Below are 13,064 nucleotides of genomic sequence, written 5' to 3' on the forward strand. Positions count from 1 at the left end.
GTTAAGAATACCAAGTACAGCGCTCTGGAAGTAGGTTTGCACTGCTAAGAATTTGAGTTTTTCTTTTTGCAGAGTTCCCCAAATCCAAGATAAAAGCTTCTGACTGAGTAGAGGAGGAACGCTCAAGTTTGCTTTGAAATGGAGGAGGTCCTCAGGTGGCTGTTTCTGAGCATTTCACAATGCCCTTTGGCAAGCAGGCTTAGGTTTGCTTGTCAAGGTTGTAATTTGTAATGCTGCTGTTGGCAGGCGTTCCCTAATAAAGAAGTACAAGGACACTATTCGCTACTCGTTTGGATAGCTCAGCACAATTGAGTGGAGTGCATCGAGCAAGTTATTAATGAATGAACACAAACTTTGCCTTTAGTTTCCAGGAAGATTTCTAAATAATAAGTATCTAATTCTTCCTTTGTTGAAGTGAATGTAAATTCTGTTGTTGATTTTAGGAGACAGACCACACTGCAGCTTCTTGGGGGAGGGTCCAACTATTTAATCTGCTTTGCTACTGCCTTGGTATCATAAGAACAGATTATGCACTTAGGGGAAAAATGGATCATTCAGAGCCGGAGAGGCACTTAGAAAGCACTTTTATTGCAGTAAATGATCTTGATAGATAGAAAAAATTGTGCAGAATGTGCAACATTATATTCAGTTACGTGAGCACAAATGGGGAATAATTGGCTCAGCAGCAAATCACAAAGAAAAACTGGGGAGGTGGCATCATGTGCCAGAGTCACAGTGAAGAGCTGGATGTGGTTGCTTAGGAGGCAGTATCATTTTGGATATGTTGATGGGACTACTAAGAGACCCAGATCTAGAAATATGCTAAAGCTTGTTATTGATGGTGCAATCACCAGCTGTTTTCTATGCCTGAGGTAAGGACAAGAAGAAATTAACTTAACTGGTAGCAAGAGAGACTGAAGCTGTGTATTAGGAAAAAAAATCCATCTAATAAGAATAGTGAAGCACTGTAAAACTCCTAAGGAAGGAGTTTGCAGAGGCACTCTTGTGGAAGGCTGGGTAAATGTTACCAAAAAAATGTTTTTTGAGGTCCTTCCAGCCTTTTCCTTCTTCTTCAACTACACAAGGTTTGCACGTGGACAGATAAAGCCTTGTAATACCCTTTGAAAAGTAACAATCGTGGCAGAGAGAGAGTACAATGCCAAGGAGAGTGACTGATGAATAGAAGTGAAATGTTGGGATAACTTGGAAGTAGATTAATGAAATGTGGAGCTTTTCATCTCTCAGCCACCAGTTTCAATTTAAACTAGGTCAGCGTAAGACGTATCTTAATTTATCTTACAGCAGCAGGTATTCACTGTGATCAGACAACACGTCATGGAGATTGATAACAGAAAGCAGCCATGCAAATATTCCCTGCCAAGCTGTGACTGCCTAAGCCAGCTTCTGAATTCCAGAATGGGATTTGTCCCTCCTGGTCTCTCTGGCTGAGTGTTAACACCTTCACTGCCTTTGCATGCCCTGTTAGTCAGGGTGAGCTTTGCCTTCCAAGTAATGAATGTTTGAACTGAATATTTTAACTTGGTACCAATCACAGGCCAAAAGTAGTAAGTCCACTTTTGGTTTCAGTACAAGGATTCTCTCTTTTGTTTTATTTTGTTGAGTTTAAGTACTAGATCTATATTATTTCATTTTACAGTTTCTATGCTTTTTTTTTGTGGCTTTCAGAGAGAGGAAAAACTCTAGTTCAGAAGAAACCTACCATGTATCCAGAATGGAAATCAACTTTTGACGCCCACATTTATGAAGGACGGGTGATTCAGATTGTTCTCATGAAAGCAGCAGAAGAGCCATTATCTGAAGTGACTGTAGGTGTGTCGGTCCTGGCGGAGCGGTGCAAGAAAGGCAACGGCAAAGCAGAATTCTGGGTAAGGAAAAAGATGAATTCCTTAAACTTGCTGACCTCATTACATTTCTTTCAAGCTGAACAGATGCCTTATGCCTTTTAAACTATGAGCGTTCAATCCCTTTAGCATGTGTGGCAGGGCTTGTAAGACAATCATTTTAGCAGCATTTTTGAAGCAGATAATGTACAAAGTTCAAGAAATTGACAATAAAACCCATGGCATTAGTGTTTGAAATAATGGCGTCTATCACATTGACTGCCTGTTTTATAAAGCCTAGCAGCTTTTCTAGCAAATAGCAGATGTTTAAATTGGATCTGATCGTTGTAATTCATCCACAGAAAAGGAAAAGTGAAGCTTATTCCAGGGCATTTCTACCTAAAATTTCTAATTTTTTTTTAATTTAACAATAAATTTTAGTTGGCTTAATAATGCTATAATTGGGTTCCTTTAATCCCCATTTTTGTTATCCCAGTATCTCTTCTTGCCCCTGTGTCCCAAACAATTTTTCATACATGAAGTCAAGGGGTATGGCATCTTGCAGTGTCATTTGCTCCTGTATCACACTGAGTACAATTCTGAGAGTCAAACTCAGAAATGTAACAGGGTAGGTAAAGTCAGGGTTTAATGTAGTTTTAAATTTAGAAATACACATTTAGTCTAAATGCCAGTTGTTATTATTAGGTGTCAAACTACATAAACCCAAACAACAACTTTAAAATAATCATTTGCAAATTAATTTTTTACTGTAAACCTCAAATAAGTATAAAATTCAAAATATAAAATATTTTTTGTTTTGAACATCTAAAGAGAGGGGAAAGTGAGAGAGGCAGGGAGGATAAAAACACTGAACCTAGAAATCTGAAATGCTGAACATACTGTTTTATTCATTTAGCTGATGTATTGTAAGGAATTTTTAATGAATTAAGAGTTTAATGATACCATCTTTGTAAAATCCTATTCTCTAGCTTCTTTTCCAACTTTCAGACCCAACTGAATAGGCTTAAATAAATACAATTTCTCCCTTCCCGCCCCCATTTGATAAAGTTGCTGAGATCCTGGTCCAACAAAAAGGATTGTGAGAATGTGATGAGGCATTATTATCGCAGAGAACTCTATATAATCTTGAAGCAATTCTAATTAGCGTCCCGAATATTCAACATTTCTCCAAACTCAGAAATAAGATTCAGAGAGGAGTATCAGGATATCCTGTAATTTAGGTGAGAGCTGTCTAGCTAGGTGGATAGGTGCTATAAACACTCTTGCCCATCATCCAGTTGCATGTGAAGCTGTACTCCAGACAGCTTGCCCAGGAGCTACATGTATTTGCTAATACAGGAACTGCCCATCTCTGTATTTGGACTACAGTTAGTGCTAAGGAAATACTTGCTAAATGTGAGCAGGTCTCCTTAAAATGTAGTCTTCTATTCAAAGCCTTCTGGACTGGAGTGTTGCTGAACTTGCCCATAACACGAACCCTATAGGAGAGGACCCTTTCATTGGGTGGGCTAAAGCAGGATGAGCAGGTAGTAACAGATAGTTCCTGGTTATGTCCAATTTGATGAGCATCTCGTTTCTCACACAGTTGGCAACGCTGGTCCTTCCTTGGCAGGGGATGGATACATGAACTCTCTTTGGATGTATGAATGCTTGTTCTGAATGCTGGGTATGAATAGGAGGGAGTATCCAGTTGTTGCTTATCTTAGGATTGAAATACTTTTTAAAAAAAAGACAACTCCTATTCTCTCTGGAGTCCATTTTTGCTGTCAATGGCAGGATTTTGTTCTGAGCATGTGCAATTCTAACTAACTATCTCACCAAGTAGATCTCAGAAAAAAATGTTGCTTAAAGGGGTGCTTGATACTGAAGGGGCTTACAGATTTTGCTAGGTCAGTAGGATCTCACTGGTTTATTTTCGCCTGTTACATTCTGAAATCATACACCACTTTTGCCACACATTAACTTGAATTCTAAGACAAGCAATTACTCAGAAGAGTAGTTAAAACTTACAGTGATCAGTTTTAGTTTTAGTGATCAATTTTAGCCAATTCAGTGGTCTGAAATCCTCCGTGTATTATCCGTAGAAGAGGTACCACGTAGAGGTCATCAGTGTTAAAGTTCCTCTGTACAAACTCAGTCATGACCTGGACAGACCATTGTGCCCAGCAAAGAGGTGTTAAGTTTTCTTACCATATCCTCTAAGGTTATTTTTGTGGATGGAGAGACAGCCCATCAGTACTAGCGGTAACCGAGGTATTTGCCTTCTGTAAGCTTTGTTGGGCAAATGTTTTTGGGTGTCAGACTGCCTTAAAGATGAAAACTTAGTCATTATCCCAGTAGGGGAATGGGATTTGTGGGGATATGTTCATGGGTGTAGCTAACGTAATTGTGGGGTGGTGGTTTCTTTTTTTCTTTCTTTTTTTTTCCCCTCCCAAGTTGCATTTACTCTTAACCCAAGGATACTTCACTCTGTGCTGAAGTGAAGACTGAATCAAACTCTTTCATGCTTAACAGTTTCTTACCTTTTATGAAGACAGCAGTTTAAGAATTAGCAGTGATTTTTCTGAGCACAGGAACTGACCTCAGCTATTGGCTTAAAAGGTGTTTGTTTTTGCTGGTCTGTAGAATTTGCCACAGAAACCATGCGTAATGGTTTGAAGGGGAAAGTAAAATAAATTTTGATGATACATTGTTTTTCTGATTGTGAGCAAAGTATTTGATATCTCTATGGTTTGTACTCTCAATAAACACATAAAGGATTGTATAGACGACTTCTTTTAAGACTGGGTTCCTGTGCAACTTGAGTTTACTAAGAGTAAAAACAGAAGCCAACGAGCTCCTTTGCAGAAATGGGAAAGGGATATGCAAAAACAATGTGAACTTTGACTGCACCGAACTTTTGGATAGACATCAAAGCAATGCAGCACACTGGTGAAAGCAATAGAATAAAAGCCTTCTTTCTTTCCATAGCTTGACCTGCAACCTCAGGGGAAGGTGCTGATGGCTGTGCAGTATTTTTTGGAAGATGCAGGTAATGTCAACTGTTTATTTTCAGTAAGTTATGTAAAACTAAAACTCTTTCTCACCTACCTTTTGTAGAACACAGGATGTAGCTCACAAAAAAAAATCACCTGGTGTACTGAGTAGAATTTTCTGATTTTATTAATTTGTTTTGTAGGGGCTTTTTTGTTTTGTGTAGTCATGGTTGCATTAGTTAATTTCTAAATGCCTTGGTGCCCTGTTTTGCTGTTGCATTTAGCCACCTTTGGGTCTTTAGTATGTCTATCCTCATGTTTTAATGTGATAGAAAAGAAATTATCAGTTCCTTTTTAGGGCAAAGAAGTTAAACCTCTTGTTCTACCTTAGGTGGGAAACTGTTTTTGTGGATTGGGGAACTGGGTCTGAGTTTCCTTGGATTCAGATGTCATTCACTAATCATGGAAACTGATTGTAGCAATGAGTGAATGGTTAAGCGTTAAAATGCAAATCTGGTCAATGTTCTGCCATACCAGTTTAAAAAGTGAACAACCTGTATATGTCAGAAATCTACACACGCTATTTGGAGAAGAAACTAGGAGGTAAGAGAAGATAGTTAATACGAGAGGGGGAGCTTTAAGTACAGTAATAAAAACAAATGTTTTGGCAGGGATTGGTGTATCTGTGGAATTCTTTCCTAAAGGAAATGATGTAAACCTCACGACTTGCTTAGCTAGTGGTTAAAATTTTCCCATACTAGAAGTCACAAAATCATTATTTCATTGGTAATTGAACTGGTCTGCCATATTAGCCTGTTGGTCTTACATGTTTTAATACTATGTGTTTGTAAATAATAAGTGGAAAGAGTAAACAGTTTTAAAGCATAGGGGTTTGGTTTGGTTTTTTTCCCCAGATACATACAGGGAACGTAGTTCTGCTCTCATAGAACAAGTTAATTGTGAAGGTACCATACGTTTTTGTACCATATGTGCAATCTGTGTAGCAGTTACTAGAAAAGCTGCTAAAGATAGAATGTTATATGCAGTGGGTGACACTTCAGAGTTGACATTTTATCTTTGCAATAGCAAAAAACCAGCCTATACACTTGTGTTACTTTGGTCTCCTTATGAATAGTTAACTCTTTAAAGCAAAATTTCAAAAAACTCTGTGACACTGAAGAGCCTGTAAGTAGAGCTTTTGATCTTCAGAGAAATGCTCTTCTGTTTATGCACCAGTAACTTTCTGGTTTGCATTCAAACTGTTGTGAGACATTACATTGGAAAACCCTTGTCTTGGTCTTCGCCATGGCTTTCCTGTGCAAGGCAGTCTTGTGGGGCAGTGGTATTATGAGAATCTATCTATTTAATGAGACATACAGAAATCCATTTGTCCAGGAAACTTAAAAGTTTCTTAACCAAAACAGTACAAAACCAAATTCAGTATTCTGAGTTGCTTATTTGATGAGGCTGAAGCGTATTTCCTCCTCTCCACAGAGACATGAGGAACAGTAGAGATGGTGTTAAGTGAAAACCTTCCATAATTTGCTCTTAGTTGTTAGTAGGGAGGGATTATACTTGTGTACTCTAGGTACCAAAATAATTGTACTTAATTATTGATCAAAAGAATTTAAAAATAGATACAATGTTCTTGCAATTCTTTTCATTGCCTTTAGCAGGGATTGCAGATGGTAATGGATGAAGCCTAAATACCAAATGGATCATTAAGTCTTGCAATCACACTTTAATCTGCAAGTTAAGATTTGCCTGTTAAAGCTCTTGTTAGACCTTCTACTTTGCAACAACTTCCTATTTACCTTCGGCTTTATAGAAAATTGCTCACTGATACCTTTTTGGTAACCAAACCACAGAGGCCATGGAAACTCCCTTTCTAGACATTCATACATCTACATTTTGTGAAGGAAAGTAAATCAATCTGACATTTGCTGTGTTCACATCAAACATCAATACACTTTAACATACTAATCCTGCTCAAAATTACAGACCTCTCTCAAGTCACTCTCTGTATATTGCTAAATAGGCAAACGTTGAATTATTTTTGGCTCATCACTGGACTGCTGTAAATGTTTTCTCTAGTTAAATCAGCAGTTACCAGTGTTAGAGCAGAGAAGTTTGTTAGTGCATTACAAGGATGTTTGTATTAACTTCCATTCTTTTCATTGTTAAAACCTTTCATTAATAGTTGAAAGCTCGGAGACAGTTCACATTCCTTCCTACGCACACTCCATTTCATTTTCTCTCTCACGTGCCTTTCCATGCGGAAGCGTATGGCAGCTGTGTTTCTAAAATACTAAAAAAGGCTTGTTCTGAAACTGGTATTTCAGTTGTTCCCTAGTTTATTTGAAGGTATTCCTACCATTAGTATGTTTGAGTTATAGGTGCTACCTTTTGTTTGAAAATCTCCAAGCACTTTGTGAAGGTGACTAATTCTTTCTTTGGCTTCTTTTGCAAACTAAAGCCGTTGTTTTTCAACCCTTCCTTTTAAGTAGCAAATCTTCTGCCATCTTGAGAAAAATGCTTTTCTCTGCTTCAGTGGTAGGCAGCAGTACTGACAAGTAAGCATGTTATTGCTCCATCATCAGTTTTATTGTTAGAGGAAAAATTGAATGGAATAAATGGGTATTAAAATTTGATCCATGGTAGGCTACACTGAGACATTTCATTTGTATGTTCTTTTTGCAGACTGGGGCCTTGGCAATTAATGTAGGGAAGTTCCTAAAATTGCAAGTTTTCCCAGTCTTAAGGGTTTTTTCTTTCTAGACCCAGAGGTCGTCTTTCTAGACTGCAGAGGCCTGACTTAGAGCTGTCAAAAAACTTTTTTGTCTTCTGTCCTGTGATTTGAAAATAAGTTTGTGCTGGAAATTAAAAGGCTTTCTTCTGATGTGTGAAACGTGAGAAGAGGGTGTTGACCCCCACTTTCATTTCAGAATATTGTTTTCTTTCTGCCCCTCCTTCTCTCGTTGTAGTATTGAAACCAGGTTATCAATCTGTAAAGCAGCTTTAGTTTTTAATAGGTGGGAGTTACAATACGTTTAATGCTTTGCTTGATCTTTGTTTATTCAAATGTAGTTAATGACCTTATCGAGTAAGAAAACCCAGGATCACGGAGGAGGCTTGCTGTACTGCTGAATGTCTTGTGCAGTGTTAGCAGCTTTGGAGGCTTTGGAAGTATGTTTGTGTCTCATTTTTGAATTCTGAATTGTTTTTTTGCTGGCTTCAGCTTCCTGGAAAAAGGGGTTAGTGAATTCTTTCCTTAAAATGCTATTAGGTGTATCAGAAGGTGAGTAATTTGCATGTGAACTTTTGATATCTCGAGTATCTGCCTTCTGGGAGAGGATCATGAACCACAGAGCTGCATATATTTTGAATACGTTTTTCTATGTGTGTGTGTGTGTGTGGAGGTGAGTGTTGGGGAAGCACAAGATTTTAGAATTTTTCCAAGGCATTTGTGAAAAAATAATTGGGTAAATAACAGATTTGCTATGCCTGCATATTGTATGGGTCTAAATTAAGATTTGAAGCGAGTTTCTCTATGGATGAGGTGTGCTGGGGAAGGGTTGTCACACTATTAGTAAATAATAATGATGAGGGCTGAAAACCCAGAACTGGACCCTATAAATGTAAATGGGGTAGTTGGTGTGATTTAATCATTTAACTGAGAAAATACTATTTCTAGAAATTTGGCAGATGTGATAGCTATTCAGTGGCACCTAGCATGTGCTTTAATCTGCACCTAAAAGTATGATTGCATTAAGTTAATAAAAACATTTTCCAGCTTAATTTTCTTTTAAGAAAATCAAACATTTGCAGAGGTAGTAATTTCATAAACACAAAGTTGGCAGTGTATTTGGTTGGTGAGGTACCTAACACGTTGCATAGAGCAGCAAAAATTTGATACAGTTTATATTTTCACAAGAAATTTGGCTTAGATGCTGTACTTTTAAAGGTTGGGTTTACTGTGCCTTTGTAATTTATAAAAGAAAAGAGAGAAAACCTGTTTTCCAGTTTATTCCACAACGAGTGAGATATCAGGTGTCTGTGCAGAAGTGTTAACCAAAGCACTTATTGAAGTTTAAAAAAAAAAAAAAAGGTACTCGGTACAGCCGAGCACGGAGCGTGTTAGCACAGCAGCTTCGCAGATGGTGCGAGCGCTACAAAGGCCGCAGTGTGGACATGGGATTTTTTTTTTTTTTTTTTTTTTTTTTCTCCTGGATTGAAAGGCAGGGCTTGTTAAAACGCTGGTGTTTTGGTTTAGCACTTTTCTAAAAGACCATTGCCTTCATTAATGCCTATGAAAGACTAGTTCAGCTGAGACACGCTAAAAGCAGCTGCAGAGCAGCCCGAATCAATGCTCTGCTGAGTGTCAGTCAAAGCAGCAGTAGGTGCTGGCTCTGCGGCCGAGGCTGGGCTTCATTCATTTATTTAGAGGAGGAGGCAAGAAGTCCGTGTCCCCTGGGTGTCCCGTGCACTCTGCGCAGAACAGAGCATAACATACTTGTAGTTTTTCTTACAGGTGAAATGCCTGCGCTGTCACCTGTAGCGTACGTACCTTTTCATAAAGGTGCGACTTAAGAGTTTGTGACACCGGGTTTGACCACTCATGCTGAAGCTTGTAATATAACTGCTTGGGGCTGAGAAAGGTAATCTGAGATTATGTGCCAGCTTTGAGAGCAAATGGTGTTGGCTTGTACAACTGCAAATTATTGGTATTGCCACTTCAATGTCAGCAGTGTAAAATCCTAAAGGACTGAGAATGGAGGAGATGGTTTAAAAAAAAAAGAAGAAGATAGCAATATTAATGCTCTGTCTGTAAAAGAAATTATGATCACAAAACCCCAAATGATTTAACATAGCGAGTTCATGTCACAGAAAGGTAGACTTTTGGGAAACTTGTATTTCTGTGAATGGTTTGTTGGTTTGGTGTGTTGGGTTTTGGGTTTTTTTTTGTACAGGTGATCAGTAAAGCAATCCTCTCCAGGACCAGGTTAAAGAGCAGGTTTCCTCTGAGACAGTTCATACCAGGGAAGTCTCCTTAGTGAGGGATAACCTTTCCTTTTTAATGATTGCTCTGTGAGATTAATATTTTTCTTGACCTGAAGGCACGCTTAACTTTCAAACAAAGCCAGTGTTTCTACAGCAAGGCAGTAGAACAGCAGAGGAGGACACTGAACAGAAATGTTGGTAGGGTTTGTAGTTTATATTGTAAAGTCTCAGGCAAATGTCAGCTTGAGCAGCCAGAAAATGTTTTGCCTGTCCCCATTTGAAGTGAAGTCCCCGTTCTCAGTTTCTGACAGTAGCACTGTTATCCTTCCTCTGTTCACAAACATACCCATGAAATGAGCAAGTTAAAATGAAAAATGATAGTAAATATTTTTTCTATTCTTTCTTTTAAAAAATCTAATAGGTTTATTCTGGAGGTTGTTTTCTTTTGTCCTTGAACTTCTGAGGTTCAGTTGAGACAATCTGACATCTCTCCTTGAGGCTTATTGCAGTTCAGCAGCGTACTAGCTGTATTGCTTTAGCAATTTTTTTCCAGACTGTGGGTTGTGTGTTTTGCTAGTGGCTGTAAGGACCGTGAAATATCCAAAAGGACCGGCACTGCAATTAAATAGTGTACACAACGGTATGTTACAGCTCTTCTGGAGAACTGCACTGTCAATTCACAGGCGTGCTTAATGGTTCCTTAATGAACATACAGCGCGGAGGAGTTTTGGGTGCTTTTGTCAGATCAGCTGCAAGTTTTGAGAAGGGACCTTGAAATACACGAACAATGTGTCAGTGATAAATATTAACCACAGTTCTCAATGGAGGAAATAGATTATGTTTAATGGTGTGTGCTGGGTCCAAAATGATTAATTTCAGGTCCAGGCCGCAGAGGTCACTTGGATTCTAGTTGCTGATTCAGCTGGTTTGTACAGGACTCTTTCTGACCATGTGCTGGCCCAGGACAAACGTTTCATCTGTGGAAATCCTGGCTGGCTTGGAGGGGGAAGCAAAAGCTTTCCCTTTGTCTATCTTGCCCACCATCTCTACCCTGCATCCATACAGCTGTTGGGGAAGTTTACTTCCCTGCAATTGTTAATTCTCTCTGCATCTTTGAAATGAAGCCTTTATTCCCCAGTTGAGTTCATGGTTGGCCGAACTTCTTAAATCTTCTGGAGCAATACATGTTAAAGGTAATTTATACGTTACAGATAATTTGTTAAACACACCCATAGTAATTTTAAATTAACTACGCCATCATTTCAGAGCCATCTCAGCTTCGGTTGTACTTGCAGCTGCTATCCAAACCGCTCAGCTTCTGAAGCATATAAAAATGTTTTCAGATATCCTGATATATTGGTTGATTTTGGCAAGGGTATTTAATAAGGCAGCTGGTTGTGAAGACTGTGTGTTCTCACGTGCAGATTTTGAAGTTCTGCTGTGCTCAAGGATTCTTGACAGTTAAAGTAATGTTTAAGGAAAGTGGGGGGGTGTTATCTTTCTTTTTTTTCTTTTTTTTCCCCTTTGTACAAACTAAGTGATTAGTCAATTAACTACCTTATCAAAAAATAGATGCCAGTCTGATGTATTTCTGTTAAGTTTGACATCAGGGTTCCAGACAGGGAGGAAACACCACAGATTCCCATATCCTGATCAAGTTTTGTCAGAGAATTTAGCAATACTAAATCGCTACGAGTATTTCAGGATGAGGGGAAGCTGTGTCCGTTCACCTGGTGAATCCTGTTAGTTCCTCACTAAAAACTTGGTTTGCTTGCATTACAGACTTCAGGGAGGCTTTGCCTCTTCATCTGCTCCATGACAGGTTATCTCCTCAGAATACAGGCTATAAAGCAACGAGGCTTTCTCCGCTTTGTTGCTGTTACTGATTAAATCGTCCTTATGAAGACATCCTTTTCATGCAGCAAACAATACGGATTATTATTGGCTCTCAACAACGTTGTTTCCCTTGCACGCACTTTTTGGTGTGTGGTTTCCCTGAAGCATTTGAGGAACAGTGGGTGAGGTCTGTGTATTTGCTCAGCAGGATTAAGCAGAGAGATAGCACTATTTGCAGACTTCGACAAGCTGGAGCGCAGCAGCTGATGGGAGTTTTTGTTGGGTGAACTTGGTAGCCTGTTTGAACAGCAGAAATGAATCCTGTTCCTGGAGGGGAAGAGGTAACTCTGAGGCGTACGGAGTGCCAGGGTGTCGTAGTGCATGTTATGAGCTCTTTTCAGGGGGAGACAGGATGGTTTTTTCCCTGAACCAGATGGCCAGTTTCTCAGAAAAGTGCATTAATGCCTAGTGGCAAAACCCAGGGACCTTTTTTCATCTTTCTAGTATGATTAATCTTCTCTTAATCTCTGAGCTGACGTTGTCCTTTCTTTTTTAAGACAGTACATGCTGCTGCGCTCTGGCTGCTGTTGGCTGTGACTGATAAATTAATTCAGGACACTCAAAATGGTATCAAATGATAGATTGTGTTCCAGGTTCAGCGGTCTGTTGGGATAGAAGCGGTGGCAGCCAGCTAATAAAATGACAAAAACCAAGCACTGCTAGCACCAAGAAAAGCAGAGCTCCTGGGTAACTTTGTAGTAAGCTCAGGCATTGCACTCAGCGTGACTTGGCAAAGGAAACAAATCTGTTTGTATTTGTATGAAAAGCAAAGCTCCCACTGATACTGATAAAAGGCATCAGTGCAACGGAGCAAATAAAACCCGATTGTATTGACAGTGGGAAAATGTTCTTCTCTCTTTTTCCTGATTCTGTTGTTGTGGCAACTCCCACCCTACCAACAGCAATCTCCTCTTACTCTAAATTTTGGAGGACTTCCAGCCTGTGAACCATCTCCACGTTTCTTCCAGATTGGGACCCACGAGGGGCTGGCCAGAGCTGATGCGGTTAGCAGTGGATTGGCTCCCCGTTGCTGATTCCAGCTGTTATCTTTTCCTGCTGGATGGGATTGTCCCTCTACAGCACCTCTCTATTGACAAGAAATGTGTCCTAGGGTTAAATTACCAGTCACCCAATCTCTCTTGATACGTCTTCATGCGGTTACCTCTGTTAGAAACTCCTGTTATTTTCAAAATGTGTAAGTAAGACTGTATAGACTGAGTTGTGGCTGAGAGATTGAGACACAAAATACTCTTTCTTTTTTTTTTTTTTTTTTTTTTTTTTTAAGGAAAAATCAGAAGCTTCCTTGGAAATGAGAAGAAAAAACGATAAC

The 13,064-nt window shown here is 39.2% G+C and overlaps 1 protein-coding gene across 1 annotated transcript in view; it reads left to right on the forward strand.

Moving 5' to 3' along the window:
- The window catches only part of PRKCD (protein kinase C delta), a 28,420-nt gene that overhangs the window by 2,125 nt on the left and 13,231 nt on the right, over window positions 1–13,064 (forward strand). The window contains exons 2-3 of the mRNA XM_009639358.2: window positions 1,687–1,886; window positions 4,833–4,893. Of these exons, the coding sequence (XP_009637653.1) occupies window positions 1,687–1,886; window positions 4,833–4,893 (261 nt within the window). The remainder of the gene's footprint in view (window positions 1–1,686; window positions 1,887–4,832; window positions 4,894–13,064) is intronic.

The sequence above is a fragment of the Egretta garzetta genome, unplaced genomic scaffold (assembly GCF_000687185.1).
Source record: "Egretta garzetta isolate BGI_Z169 unplaced genomic scaffold, ASM68718v1 scaffold215, whole genome shotgun sequence".
Taxonomy (NCBI): domain Eukaryota; kingdom Metazoa; phylum Chordata; class Aves; order Pelecaniformes; family Ardeidae; genus Egretta; species Egretta garzetta.